Source organism: Rhincodon typus, chromosome 2, assembly GCF_021869965.1.
Source record: "Rhincodon typus isolate 14 chromosome 2, sRhiTyp1.1, whole genome shotgun sequence".
Classification (NCBI taxonomy): Eukaryota; Metazoa; Chordata; class Chondrichthyes; order Orectolobiformes; family Rhincodontidae; genus Rhincodon; species Rhincodon typus.
The window spans coordinates 140,136,304-140,151,851 of NC_063333.1; the positions used below are offsets into that span (position 1 = coordinate 140,136,304).

At 46.4% G+C, this 15,548-nt stretch overlaps 1 protein-coding gene across 4 annotated transcripts in view; it reads left to right on the forward strand.

The window, feature by feature from the left end:
• The window catches only part of rreb1a (ras responsive element binding protein 1a), a 229,577-nt gene that overhangs the window by 172,848 nt on the left and 41,181 nt on the right, over positions 1-15,548 (forward strand). For 3 of the 4 annotated variants that reach the window (XM_048609761.1, XM_048609754.1, XM_048609767.1), the window contains exon 7: positions 8,654-8,793. In XM_048609761.1, the coding sequence (XP_048465718.1) occupies positions 8,654-8,793 (140 nt within the window). Of the gene's footprint in view, positions 1-4,667; positions 5,365-8,653; positions 8,794-15,548 lie in introns of those variants that run through there. The other variant, XM_048609773.1, reaches the window with a different exon arrangement.

The window sequence follows — 15,548 nt, forward strand, 5'->3', positions numbered from 1 at the left end:
GTCTGTCTCCTCTCCACCTATCTTCTCCTCTATCCATCTTCTATCCGCCACCCCCCCTCTCCCTATTTATTTCAGAATCCCCTTCCCCTTCCCCATTTCTGAAGAAGGGTTTAGGCCCGAAACGTCAGCTTTCCTGCTCCTCTGATGCTGCTTGGCCTGCTGTGTTCATCCAGCTCTACACCTTGTTATCTCAGATTCTCCAGCATCTGCAGTTCCTACTATCATTGAACCCTTTTGGCTTGCATGTGTCAGGACAGATACAAGAATACCAGATTTCAGTGGAATATAAATGGGTGTTCCCTGTGAAATTCAGCATTCTTGCGTCTGTCCTGATGAGGCCAAGGTGTAAAGCTTTGTCTGTTTCTTTATTTTTTTCAGCAGGACCTAAACCTAATTAATATTGCATTGAAAAAGTTTGCTTTTCGAGTCTTGGTCTGTAGTCACCATTAGAAGGTATCTGTTCAGTTCAAGTGATTAGCCTGAACCAGATAGCACACAACTTCACTGTCCTGTCTGAGCAAAGTTACCACCCCCTACCCTGCTTTCTCCTCTCCCATTGTATAGGCTGCCAGTATCCACCTTTGCAAAGCCACCTGCCTCAGTCCCTCTGTTGCTCGAGCCTTCACCCATCCCTGCACCACCTCCATGATGCCATCATTCCAGTGCTCTGCTCGGTCACCCATCTCCCACTCTCCACAAAATTAAACTCACCCAAAATTCTGCTGCCCGAATCCAAACTCTCAGCAGGGAGTCCTGTTCGCCCATTGCCCCTGACTAACATTGGGCCCTAGGCTAGATATGCCTCAAAGAAATATCCATCCTTGTGGTTAAATCCAATTCCCACCTACCCCTGTCCCCGTCCCTCTCCCTGTTTCCACCTTAGGCCCTGGCAATCCTCTGGAATATCTGTACCCATCCAACTCTGCCTCTTACACTGCTCTCCCTTCCTTTTCCCAGCACTGGGGGCCACACTACCTGGGCCCTGAACTCTGGAATTTCTGCAATACCTCCCTCTGCATCAATCTCTTCACTATTTGAACCCCTTTGGAAACCTATCATCTCGATACAACATGTTCCATTAGCCTCTTATTTCTGGGTCACTTCCTGGGAAGGATTTTAATACTACGGTCAAAGGAAGCACCATAATAACTAAACATCAAAATTCAATGTACCTTATTTTCTTGCATTGTCTTTCATGGGATTTAGGTATCATTGGCAAGGCCAGTATTTCCTTGCTCATCCTTGATTTCCCTTGAACTAAGTATCTTGTTAGGCCATTGCAAAGGGCATTGAGCACTGATTGGCCAGACCAGGTAGGGAAGGCAGATGGCCTTCTCCAATTTAGGCAAGCAGATGGGTTTTTAATGACAATCATTGATAGTTGCCACGGTCAGCACTACTGAGACTACATTTCAATTCCAGATTTATCAATTGGATTTAAGCTCTGCAAGCTGCCTGTTGGGATTTGAACCTGCTCCTGTGCCGAGCATTAGTCTGGGCTCCTGGAGTGCTGGTCCAGTGAGATTACCACTAGGCCACCCTCTTTCTCTAATATAGAGAAGATTTACGAGCATGCTGCCTGTGCTGGTGGGTCTGAGTTTTGGGAAAAGATTGGGGTTGCTTTGCTTGGAGTAGTGAATGTTGAGATGGGACCCAGTAGATGTATATACAATTTTGAGGGGCGTAGATAGGGTGGAGAGAAAGGCACTTTCCCTATTAGCAGAGGGTCAATAACCATCGGACATAGATTTAAGGTAAGAGGTAGACGGCCACGAGGAGAGTTGAGAATTTCTTTCATGCAGAGCCTGGAAGAGTAGTTGAGTCAGAAACTCTTGGTAAGGCAAACCTGGGCAGGACTTATACAGTTAATGGTAAGGTCCTGGGAGTGTTGCCAAACAAAGAGAACCAAGGTGTAGTGCATAGTTCCTTGAAAGTGAAGTTGCAGGTAGACAGGGTGGTAAAGAAGGCATTTGGCACACTTACCTTCATTGGCCAGAACTTTGAGTGTAGGAGTTGGGAAGTCATGTTGAGGCTGTACAGGACATTCGTGAGGCTACTTTCAGAATGCTGTGTTCAGTTCTGGTCTCCCTGCTATAGGGAGGATGGTGTTAAACATGAAAGGGTTCAAAAAAGATTTACAAGGACATTGCAAGGGTTGGAGGGTTTGAGCTATAGGGAGAGGCTGAACAGTCTGGGGCTATTTTCCCTGGAGCATCGGAGGCTGAGGGGTGGACTTATAGAAGTTTATAAAATCATGAGGGGCGTGAATAGGGTGACTAGACAAAGTCTTTTCCCAAGGATAGGGGAGTCCAGAAATAGAGGACATAGGTTTAAGGTGGGAGGGAAAAGATTTAAAAGGTATCTAAGGGGCAGCTTTTTCATGCAGAGGGTGGTGCGTGTATGGAACGAGCTGCCTGGAGGTGGTTGAGGCTGGTACAATTTCAACATTTTAAAAAGCACCTGGATTGGTATATGAATAGGAAGGGATTGGAGGGATATGAGCCAAATGCTGGTAAACGGGATTAGGTCAGATTGGATGTCTGGTTGGTGTGGATGAGTTGGACCGAAGGGTCTGTTTCCATGCTGTACGACTCTATATCTCCGAGAACATTTTCAGCAGAATTTAGATAATCATTTGCATAATCATAGCCTCCAGGTTGTGGACCAAGAGATGAAAAATGGCATTAGCATGGTCCATTGCTTGACTGCAGGTAAGATAGGCCGATGGCCTCATTCTGGGTCTTTGAATATTCTTACCCAAGGAACTGCTCCACCAGCCGTCACTAAGATAAAGCAAGTACATTGTGTTTGCTACTAATCTATTGTCCGAAAGAACATGGGGTCCTCTTACTGCAGCCCCTCCATATAAATGACCTGTGAATAACTGAGCTGGCTAGATACAAAGGCGGGATTTTGCATTTTCTGGCAATACATTGAGATCAGGATAAAATGGCCTCCTGCTTGATGTAAGCATTCTATGTTTTTACAAACAATCGTAGAACATAGAACAGGATAACATAGGAACAGGCCCTTCGGCCCACAATGTCTGTGCTGACCCTGATGCCATTCTAAACTAATCCCATCTGCCTGTACATGATCCATATCACTCTATTCCCTTCCTGTTCATTGTCTGTCCAATTGCCTCTTAAATGTTGGTTTCATACCTAATTCTGGTTGGAAGCCTCCTGTCTGGGTACTCGGAATCACTGAATAGTGAGGCACGTTGCTGAAGCTTTTCATCATCCGCTCATCAGGACACAAATGCAAGAATGCCAAATTTCAAGCAATCACAACATTTCACACTACAGAAAAGGATGCTGGTTGGTTGGCAAGTCAAGTCTGATTGGCTGAGGTGTTGTTAGGGAGAGCACAATGGTTTCCAAACACCTGCATACATTTTTTTAAGAAGTTTGGACTTATTCCTTTTTATTTGGAGAAACCCAGTGCATCAATGTGTGTTACTTCTAGTAGGTGTGAACAAACTATGTAATGAGCTGGACTGTTTGTAAATGGAGCTAGTGGTGCACTCAGGGTTATTTGTAGAGTCGCATCTAATGGTAGACATTTTGTTTTAGGCTTTTATGAGCACGGGCTAGCTGAGTATGGTCTGTACTATTCCTGCAGAATAAAACCAAATGGTTTTCTTTAATCAGCCTCCATCAGGTATTGCTGATGGAGCCAGTCTGAGGCAGTCCCTCATAATCACGATAAGGGAACAAAGGGCACCCCACCCTCTTTCTTGATGAATTGATTGGCATGTGCCAGGCATTGAGGAGCACTCTGCAGCTATATAAGGGTCAAGGTCAGTGACAGCAGGGAGCTTGGTGAGCATCAGTTGTTGATCATTTACTGATGGCACCTTCCTAATTCGCACCCTGAGTCTGCTCTCTGTCCTGTGCAGTGCTAATTCTATTTGTTTGCTTCAATTTGCTGAAATGATTTCACCCAAAGTGACTGGCCTCACCCTAGTTGGCACCTTCCTCGAGAAATCCGAACACCCTTGTGCTCACTGGCTGGACAGCTGGTTTGTGTTGCAGAGTGATGCCAACAGCATGGGTTCAATTCCCACATCACCTGAAGTTACCATGAAGATCCCTCCTTCTCAACCTCTCCTCTCACTTGAGGCCCGGTGACCCTCCAGTTAGACTGCCAACAGTTGTCTCTCTCTAACGAGAGAGCAGTCCTCTGGTCCACTGGGCCTAGAGCAACTTTACCTTCACACTTGTGTAGCTACCTATCCCAATTAGTGTGATGTTGACTGTTGAGGTATAGCTGTTGTTATGTAGGAACTTGACAGCCAATTCACGCACAGCAAGCTCCCTCTAACAGGATTGTGGTAATGACCTTTTTTTCGTGTGATGTTAGACGAAGGATAATGGATATTGGTCTGGATATAGTTACTGTGGGATATTGTCTGGACATTGATACTGTCTCACTATCTTTCCTTCTCTTCCCCCCCCTCCATGTTGCATGCTCTCGCTCTCTCATTCTCCCTCATCCTCCCTCCCTCTCTCTCGCGCTCTCCCTATCTTGCTCACTCACTCATTCGCTCTCTCCCTCTCTCACTCTGTGGCACTCTCTCTCACAGTCTCTCTCTCTCATTCACTCTATTTCAAAATCGCATCTCCCTATCTCTTTCCCACCCATTACTCCCAAAATAATTTAGTCAGTGCCCCAAAACCCCAAAATGAGCAATTCAGGATGATTGTGGATGTTTTGCCCCTGAACCCACCTCGGGAGTTGGCAAAGATTAGCCTTGGCAGGGAGATTAAATGTCAGGGGACAAAGTCTGGAATTCAGAGCTATAAAGAATTCATCGTCATGCTGGTACACACACACACCACTCCTCCCCCCCCACCTCGGATTGTGAGCGGAGTTGGGTTTAAGTGTCATTCCTGTCCACAGCAGTCAGTGTCCATCAACTGTCTGCTGTTAATATAAAGCCATTGACATGGCTATAGATTGAGATAATGAGGAGAAATCTTGCCTATCTTATTGTGTTTGTAATAAAAACAAGCTGTCACATTTTGATTTTGGATAATATTAGGTTACACAGAGCAACAAAGGAAGGTGCTGTCTTCTTAAAGTGACAGCTGGGAGGTGGGAACGTTACTCTCTGCTCTGGATCCCCACCTGTCTCCAAGCAAAGCCTTGAGTTAGTGTAATCTCCATAAAGTGCACAACACACGAGCTTATTCCAGTCAAGTGCTCGCAGGGAGAAGTGACCTGAACACTTTGGGAAAACTCTGGAAACCACCAGGCCTGAAATACAAAGAAAGAATGTTGGAGAAACTCAGTAGGTCTGGCAGCATCTGTGGAGAGAGAAGCAGAATGAACATTTCGGGTCCTGAACAACATTGTCAGGTCTGAATGAATTTGCAGCCTCCAATTCGACATTCCCCTTAGCTGCTCTGTACTGGGGTACAGGTGTCACCTTCAGCTGCTCTGTACTTGGGTACAGTTCAGGCTGCCTCGGTGACATGCAGCTTGATCACAAGCCTCAGTGTCTGATGCTGCCTCACCACTCAGTTTTTTTTTTACACCATGAACTTATTTCCCTCTTGTTTTCAGAGGAATCCTTTACAAAGAGAAACATCTTGCCCCCTCCATTCTCCAGTCAATGACTCACTGTATGCCACCCCAATTTAGCGCATGCAAACCTTTTGCAGGAAAGTAGAGGGCTGTTGCAGAGCTGGACTTAAGGAGGGGCTAAGGGGACGGAGCGAGGGATTGAGAGTAACAGGATTGCTCCTGAGAGAGCCAGCATTGACCTGCTCGGCCAAATGGCCTCCTTCTGTGCTGTGTGCACTCTGTGGTGAGGCTACCTTATTGAATTGCTAATACCCCACTAAAATGCAGGGTTTGGGGCCAGGGGAGGGGGAATGATGGTGTAGTGGTAAAACCACTGGGTTAGTAACACACAGGCCTGTGGAGGCATGGGTTCAAATCCCACCATGGGCAGATTAATTAACATAAAATCTGCAAATCTCAACAACAGCAACTATCATCAATTGTTCATAACAGCTACCTCATTCACTGATTTAAAAAAAACAATTAATTGTAGCCACATTTGCCTAATGTTGAATTGAAAGCAGAATGTGGTGCAATGTGCATCAGGTCAGTCACTCCCCATCAAAACAATGCTTTCTGTTCCTGGTGCTGCCTGACCTGTCACATTTTTGCAATTTTGTTTTTCTGTTATTAGTCCCAATTCTGTGCCAAGTGGATAAATATCATATGAAAGAAAGATTTAGATTTATATGGTGCTTTTTCAATCCACTTGGTATTCTCAAAGTGGCACTTTTTAAAGTGTTGCTGTGTCAGGAATGCAGCAGACATTTTGTACACAGCAAGCTCCCACAAACAGCAGTGCGACAATGACCAGAGGATCTGTTTTCCCTGTGTGATGTTGACTGACGGGTGAGCATTGGTAAACGGACTGAGCATTGGCTCTTTTGACTTGAAGGTCGAGCCATGCCCAGCCAAGCAGGCTTCGGTTTAATGTCTCCTCCAAAAGAATTGCACCTTTAACCCTCAGTTCCCGCAGTATCGTTCCCCGTTTTCCTTTCTGTGGAACCTCGTAACTGAAGCGAGGATATTAGTCTACAACACAAGTGAGCTCCCTCCTGACACTGCAGCATCACAGAACATCCTGACTAAGAAAAGCCTACTTTTACTTTGTACACGGCTGTACTTTGAAAGGTTTGGCAGCAGAGGAAGGGGCGCTGATACAGGCAGCATGTGTGACGAGAGTGATCTGGTGGCCTGATAATGTGAATGCTAGGGTACACACGCTGCTCTGAATCTCTAGGTTGACTGGCTGCTGTGATCTTTTAAAGGGGAAGTGGGTTCTACTGAAAGATTTGACAGTTCTTCAGTTTGGGCACGGATGTGATAGGATGCAGCTGCTCAGTTGTGAGAGTGCTTTGCGTGTGGAGTGAGCCTCCAGTGTCTCCACCACTTTAAAACCTTAGAGAGCTGAGTAACAACTGGCAATGGATTGAGAGTACAAGTTACATTCTGGCCAGGCAATTTGAAGGTGTTCTCCCTTTAACACATGGGAGTGTGATAAGCACACCCCCTGGCTTGCATGTCATTGAACAAAAACCCCATCTCAGTTCCTGCAGTGCCTACTTTGACTGGCTAAAGGGTCATTATTATGAGGAGATTATGTCCCATGCCCGATAGACGAGTGCTGAAGGATACAACTGGAGTCTGAGCTTCACACATTTTTATTTGCAGGGATGCACATTACAAGCACGTACCTCCAAACCTTACAAACACAGCTTAAGTCTGCTCTGGTATACAGTGTCACACCTGAGTATGCCCCATCTGAGTAGAGTTGCACACCCAATGACTGTACAGTTAGTATCTATAACCTGGTTGATTTGGTAATCCGACATTTGGACCAACGAGTGGGGCATGAGTTCATTTTGGAGATGGCTAATGTCCTAATGTTGGGAGCTGTCTCCGAGTGTCGGAGCAGGGGAAAGGGCGGATGAATCACTGTCCAATTTATTTTTCCTCGTCCCCTCCCAGCCCTTACATCCTTTATTGTCCTTTACCCCCACCTCACAGCCATGTGGCAGTTGCTGTCTAAGTGATTGGTTGGATGCTGGCCCAGTACCCCACCCTGTGATGATGCCCATTGGAGTCACTGGCAGAGGGAGTCTGTTGGAAATTCCATTGGGAAACGCCTTAAGTGAGGTGGTCACCTCAGCTCTGCCTCCCCGTGCTCTGAGCTGGTCTCAATTAGCACGCAGTGGGCCCTGGAGCTAAACTCGACCATGCAGCAGTGGGGAGGGGTGGAGTTGGTGGGTGGGGGGGGGGTGTTGCTGGTGAAGGGAGGCACTGGGGGCAATGGGGAGAATAAAATCAAGGCCATATTCCTCCTTGTGCTGGGACGGAAATCTATAGCACAGAAAGGGGCACTTCAGCCCATCAAGTCTGCACCGGTCAAAACTAACCACCTCACTATTCTAATTCCATTTCCCAGCACTTGGCCCACAGCCTTGGTATCGCAAGCGCACATCTAAATATTTCTTCAGTGTCATGAGGGTTTCTGCCTCTACTACCCTTACAGGCAGTGAGTTCCAGATTCCCACCATCCTCTGGGTGAAAATGCTTTCCTCACATCTCCTCTAAACCTCTTGCCCCTAACCTTATACCTGTGTTGCTGGTCATTGATGCCATCAAGGGGAAAGCTTTCATCCTGTCTACTTTATAGGTGCCCCTCATAATTTTATATATTTATACATCATGTCTCCCTCTCAGTCTCCCCTACTCCAAGGAAAACAACCCCAGTCTGTCCAATCTCTCTCCATCACTGAAACTCACCAGGCCAGGTAACATCCTGGTAAATCTGTGCTAGACCTGAGGTGTAAACTTGATTGTGCCTCCCATGGTCAAATAGGTTATGAGCCGTTAACGAGTATGGGTCTCAGGTGAAGTACAACTACCACGTACCCATCTTACACTGAAGTGCTCTATCTGCTTCACCACCCCACGCCTACGTCCCGAGATGGAGACCAACAACAACTGATCCCTCCCAACAACTTAACGACATTCCTGACACACTGATTGACCAACTCTGCTCTTTTTTCTCTCTCTCTCTCTTTCTCTCTCTTTCTCTGTGTCCCCTCCTCCTGCCCAGGTTACCCGAGAGGTTCCCTCCGACGAGGAAGAAGAGAAAAAGACCGAAGAGGTTCTTCACTGTCCGATCTGCTACAAGACTTTCATCTGCAAATATGGATTGGAGAGCCACATGGAGACCCACCCTGACTCCACCCTGAGGTAAGCCGCAGCTTCTCTCCATCCCTGCCCTCCCCCAGCCCTGGCTAAGATCACTGAAGCCAGGATGCAAGGCCGAATGTTAGTCTTAACCCGTCTTTCCCTCTCTCTCTCTCTCTCTTTCTCTCGCTGGCTCGCTATCACGTCTTTGAGAGTCTGAACTGGCTGGAGAATCCACGTTGTGTCAGCCTCTGACGAAGATAGCGTGTGTGCAGCCCTCAGGCTCCCATTACCACAGTGCTAGCACTGAGGCGAGGGTCTGTTTTGTTTAACGTCTTCTCCCTGACAGGCTTGGGGCTCTAGCCCACGGTTGTGTTCTTTGTTTCAGTCTTGGGAGGGCAGCCGGGACACGGGAAACTATTTTAAACCTTTGCTCAGCGGAGAGATTCCTGGAGTTGTGAAGCCCAGACACAGGCCGTGATGTTCAATTGGTCTGTGTCAATGTTTGTGCTCAGCATGGGGCTCTGCCAATGCTGCTATGCCTCATACTGTCAACAGAACCTTCTATTCAGTCGAGGCTTTCAATAGGGACACCAGGTAAAGATAAAACCCTAGCACATTAGGAATGGAAGTAGGCCATTCAGCCCATCAAGCCTGTGCCGCTATTCAAAGAAATCCCTAAGGACAAAACAATTTAGAAAGCTGTGGGTAAATGTAGGGGGTGTGAGACAAGGTGACACAATGGACAAGATGGGTAAAAAGGCTTCGTGTGACTATTCTGTTTCTATCCCTTTCTCCAGCATGTTTTTGTCTGGATTTCCCCTCACATGGACTGCTGTTATTGATGTTGAGGTGGTAGGCAGGTTCCACGTTAACTCCTTGTTGATCAAAGGGGGTTGATCCTGGATTCTCTGTTGAATCTTACTGAACAGAGAGAGACATGTTACTGAAGTTGTCCATCATGTACTCATCAGGAGGAATCAATACAAGAAAATGCCAAATTTCAAGCAATCACAGCAATTTATACCACTGCAGAAAAGGGTGCTGATTGGCTAAAACATTGCCATGGAGAAAGTGACAAATCATAGGCTTCCTCAGCGCCCAGAATTTATTGAATTTATTAGAAAAGAGAGACTGTAATTTTTTTTAATCACTTCTTTATGTTAAAGTGCTTTACGGAAAATGAAGTGTTTTTTGTAGTATAAGTCTTGGTTGTAATGTAGGAAACATAGCAGCTCATTTGCATGCAGCAAGATCTCACAAATAGCAATTCCTAATGACCAGATGACCTGCTTTTAATGATGTTGACAAATATTGCCCAGGACTCTTGGGATCACTTCCTTCCTCTCCTTCAAGTTAGCGTCACAGGATCTTTGATGCCTATCTGAGAGGGCAGAAGGGGCCTTTGGTTTAACATCTTGTCCAAAAGGCAACACCTTTGACTGTGTGGCACTGCCTCGGTGTGGAGAGATTGTGGAGTCCAGATTGTGGAGGTTCTTGCTGACCATCCACTGTCCTTTAACGGATACTGAGCGCACCTTCGGGCTAATCCCACAACAGGACAGATCATTGTCACGTGACTTTCCCGGCCAGGATGTGGGATTGCAATGCCAGGGTTCCAATTCCAAAAGGAGTATCCAATCCCTATTGGACCCTGATTCTGAACATCTGGAAATGTCAGCTTGTGTTTGTTGGTCGGTCCTAGCTTGGGGTCTGAGCAGTGGGTCTCACCCTATGTTGTTCCTGGCTTTTGATATTTTTCCCCTTTTGATTGCCTCAAAATGTTATGTTGAATAATACGGGTGTAATCTGCTGTTCCCACCCTGCATCCCCTCCCCCCACCTCAACCCACCATGGGAAATAGATTAGATTTAGATTTAGGTTTTATTGTCATGTGTACTCAAGTACTTGGGTTCAAGAGTACAGTGAAAAGTGTACACCGTTGCTATACGGCGCCATCTTAGGTACAAAATCTTAGGAGCTAGATTAGGCCGTTCGGCCCCTTGACCCTGCTCTGCTGCTCAGCTATATCATGGCCACTCTTCTACATCAATGCCATTTTCCTGTAGCCCTTGCTTCCTTCACCATCGAGAAATCTATCTACTGCTATCATGAATGAACACAATGAGTGGGCCTGCACAGCCCTCCAGAGAATACTAAAGATTTACCACCCTCCGAGAGAAGGAAGTTTCTCCTCACCTCGGTCCCACATGGTCTACCTCATATTCTGAAACTTTATCCCCTGGTTGTGGTGTACCCTCCTCCCACCAGTCAGGGGAAACGTCCTTCCTCACCTACCCACTCCAACCTTGCAAGAATTTTATAGGCGTCAAAAAGTTATATCAACTGTTCTGGTGTTCTAGCATTGAAGATATTGGTGTATATGAAGGAGAGTGTGGAGTAAATGGCATTGAGCTGGAAGATTAGCGTTGATCGTATGAAAATACACAACGTGCTAGAGTGGCTGAATGGCCTGCTGTTCACATGTGTTGTGGGAATCAGCAACTCCGATGATCTGGGACTGAACTTACATGTTTTATTCTTCAGAAGGGATTACAGAATGCCTTATTTGCCACCAACATGGAGATGGCTCTGCCTGTAATAACACAGTAGGGAATCGGGAAACAGAGGAGTGAGGGCAGATTGTTTTCTCTACCTGGCAACAAATGGGTGCATTCTTTTGTTGTCCTTTAGAGATTCTTTCCAAGTCCCTCAGATGAATGTAGAAGGATAGAAACCAGAAGCAGGAGTAGGCCATTCAGCTCTTTGAGCCTGCTCTGCCATTCATGGCTGATCTTTTATCTCAATGCCATATTCCTGCTTTCTCCCTATAGCTCTCGATGCCTTTAATGTTTTAAAACATTAATCTTTCTCTCTCTTTTTTAAATATATTAAGTGAGTTGGCCTCCACAGCCTTCCGTGGTGGGGAATTCCACAGATTCAGCGTGACGAGATGTCTTCTCATATCAGTCCCAAATGGCCCTGTATTCCAAGACTGTGACTCCTGGTCTTTGATAACCCTACAAGGGGTAAAGCATTCCCTCAGCATTGACCTTGTCAGGAGCTGCTGTCTCAGAGGCAGGATACCATCCACTGTGCTTCGAGATTTCTTTGCCAACAGCATGTTTCAAAGCTGATCTCGAATGTTGGCATTAGATTTGAGAACACGGCGAGTTGGAAAAGCTTCTTCCTGCAGTGTTGTTGAGATCATTTCCCTCGGGTCCTTGTGACTGAGTTCTTGCATTTCCCAGTGTAGATACCATCACGCAATCGCAGATCTTTTAAAAAAAATCAAATACTGTTTTTTAAAAGTAGCATGTAATGGGGGATGGTGCTTGTAGCAGAAATGTCACTGGGCGAGCGACCCAGCGAACAGGCTAATGTTCTGGGATAGGGGTTTGAATCCCACCAGTGGAGTGGGTGGAATTTAAGTTCAATTAATTAACATTCTGGAATTGCAAGTTAGTTTCACGGTCACCATGCCTGAGATAGTCCGTGCTGGTGTGAAAACTCATCTGCTTTACTAATTTTCTTCAGGGGAAGAAGTTGGGCCTACATGTGACTCCAGAGCCAAAGCTTCAGGGTTGACTGTTATGGGGAGGCACTGGCCTAGAGGTATTATCGTTAGACTGTTAATCCAGAGACCCAGGTAATGTTGTGGGGAGCCGGTTTCCAATCCCGCCATGGCAGATGGTCGAATTTGATTTCAATGAAAAATTTGGAATTAAGAGTCTAACAATGAAACAATTGTCAGGAAAAACCCGCTAATGTCCTTTAGGGAAGGAAACTGCCATCCTCACCTGGTCGAGCCTCCATGTGACTTCAGACCCACAGCACTCTACCCCCTGCGCAAATGGGGATGGATAATAAATGCTGGCCTAGCTAGTGACACCCACATCCCATGAACAAATTAAAAAAGATGTCCTTTTAAAATGGCCAAGCAAGCCACTCAGTTCAAGGGAAATGAGACATGGACACCAAATACTGGCCTTGTCTGCAATGCCAAGGGCAAACTGGGGTGTGGGTCCTGAGTCTTGCCAATGATGTTTAAACCAACAGCACTTTGTCACCACCACTTTAGAAATCCTGCTACATTGAAGACCAAGTGTCTCACGCTTAATAATCACTGTTTGTGGTAAAGTTACCCATTCTGACATTAATAGGGTGACACTAATCTTTTTTTCTTTGTTCTTTCATGGGATGTGGATCTGAAGTCACATGTAGGCCAGACCAGACAAGGTAAGAACGGCAGATTTCCTTTCATAAAGGAGCCAGCTAGGGCTTTACACCAATTAATGATCGTTGTTATTATTGAACCCAATTTATATTTCAGATTTTTATTGAATCCAATTCCACCATCTGCCGTGGAGGGATTCAAACTTGTGTCCCTGGAGCATTAGGCTTAGCCTCTGGATTCCTAGTCTGGTGATATTATGCCAACATTGCCTCATACACCTTATTTTCTTGGTTCTCTCACAGAATGTGGGTGTCCCCGGCTGGGCCAGCATCTGTTACCTGTCTCTAATGCCCAGAGGGTAGTTATGACTCAACCATTGTTGGTGTGGGTCTGGGAGTCATGTGTAGGCCAGAAATGGGTAAGGGCAGCAGATTTCCTTCCCTAAACGGCATCTGTGAACTAGACGGTGTTTTTACAACAATTGACAGTGGTTAATTCCAGATTTTTACAGAATTTCCCTTCCTCCATCTGCCATGGTGGGATTCGAACCCATGTCCACAGAACCTTGGGCTACTAGTCTGTAGTGACATTGCCACCACAACACCACCTTCCCGTAAGATCCCTCCTGGATGTTGGAATGAGAGAGGTGGTACTGCTTCAAGTGATTATTCTTTTCCCTGTTAGAGACATTCCTCCTCTGCTGGCTCTCTGACCTGGACTTTCCTGGGGAATTGGGCCAAGGCTGTGAGTCTGTATATCTCCACGCTACAGAGTGTAGCAGTTTGAGCAACTCTCCCACGCTGCAATAGAAGGGGCTTTTTAACTGTAGAAAGACCGTACTAGCAGCAGGTCGCCACTGGAGGCAGAATGGGATGTTCCTGACATGCCCTGATTGCCCAGTCTGCGTGGCCAGAGTGGCGTTTTTGATTCTTGATTTTTGATTCTCAGCTGAAGATGTACAAGCACGAGCTTTCCGCCTCCTTCCCCCGTCGCGTGGACTGATGCATATGTTGCTGCTCAGAACTGCCCAGCAGCATGCTTTCAAAGCTCAATGGACAATTAGAATACAAGGAAATCCACACAGGGGTATCTCAAGGATTTATCACAGATATTCACTTTCTGAATTCTTTCATGGGAAGTGAGCATCACTGGCTGAGCATCACTTACTGCCTGTCCCTAGTTGCCTTTGAGAAGGTGGTGGTGAAGGAGCAAATTACTGCAATCTGAACTGAAAACAAAAGATGTTGGAGATCTCAGCTGGAGATCCATCTGAAGCTTCTTGAACCACTGCAGTCCAGGTGAAGATGGTAGACACATTTTGAGAGATTTCCAGGGTTTTACCCAGCGGCTCTGAGGGAACAGCAAGATGTTGGCCAGGATGGTCAGCGACTTGAAGGGGAGCTGGCAGGCGGTGGTGTTCCCATGTATCTGCTGCCCTTATCCTTTTCTTGGTAGACATCATACATTTGAAAGGTGCTGTCTAAGGACCCTTAGTGAATTACCGCAGTGCATCTTGTAAGTTGCACAGTGGCAGCACTGTATACATCGGTTGTAGAGGGAGTGAATTTTGATATCGATCTTCTTGAGTGTTGTTGGAGCTGCACCCATCCAAGCAAGTGGGGAGAATTTTGTCACACTCCTGAATTGTGTCTTGGAGATAGCGGACAGGCTTTGGGAGTCGGGAGTGAATTATTTGCTGTAGTATTCCCAACCCCTGACCTGCTCTTGTAGCCACTGTGTTTGTAGGGTGAGTCCAGTGCAGTTTCTTTACCAGTGGTAAGCCCCAGGATGTTGATAGTGGGGGATTCAGTGATGGTAATATCTTTGGATGTCAAGGGGTTAAGTTCTGTCTTATAATAGAATGCCTATTGTGTGGAAGCAGGTCATTCGGCCCACCAAGTCCACCCTGACCCTCTGAAGAGCATCCCACCCCTCTACCCTAAAGCCCTGCATTTCCCATGGCTAACCCACCTGGCCTACATATCCCTGGACACTACGGGCAATTTAGCTTGGCCAGTCCAACTAATCTGTCCATCTTTTGAACAGAGCACCCAGCGGAAACCCACGCAGACACGGAGAGAATGTGAAAACTCCACACAGACAGTTACCTGAGTCTGGAATCGAATGAGAGTAAGGCAGCAGTTTAACCACTAAGCCACTGTGCTGCCCTGTTGTTGGTGACAGTCATTGCCTGGCAATGGTGTGGCACAAAAATGTAACTCTTATAGAATCATAGATTTAAACAACAGCAGAAGCCATTTGCTCCATTAGAGGCAGCTTGCTTCACGTGCTACATAGCTCGTCCAACTCTGTTGCCCCCTGTTCACAGCCCTGTATCCACTGAATTGGAGAGTACCTGTAGACTCGGTAAATGGGGAGGGGGGAAAGGGTTTGTTCTGATTTGTATGCATTTCACCAGAATGTATATAAAACAGCATCATATGTGTACGGAGAGTGCAGTGAGACAAAAGCCCTTTGTCTGCTGGTGCATTCTGGATTGTGAAACCATCAGCAGTTGGAGCTTGCTTGTGGATTCTTTTGCGCGTTGCGAATTTTGACAGAAATGTTCACTGAATCTGGACGTGAATGAATGTAGCCAGAGGCCTGGAGGAGTGAGGCAGATAGGATCCAGTAAAATTGC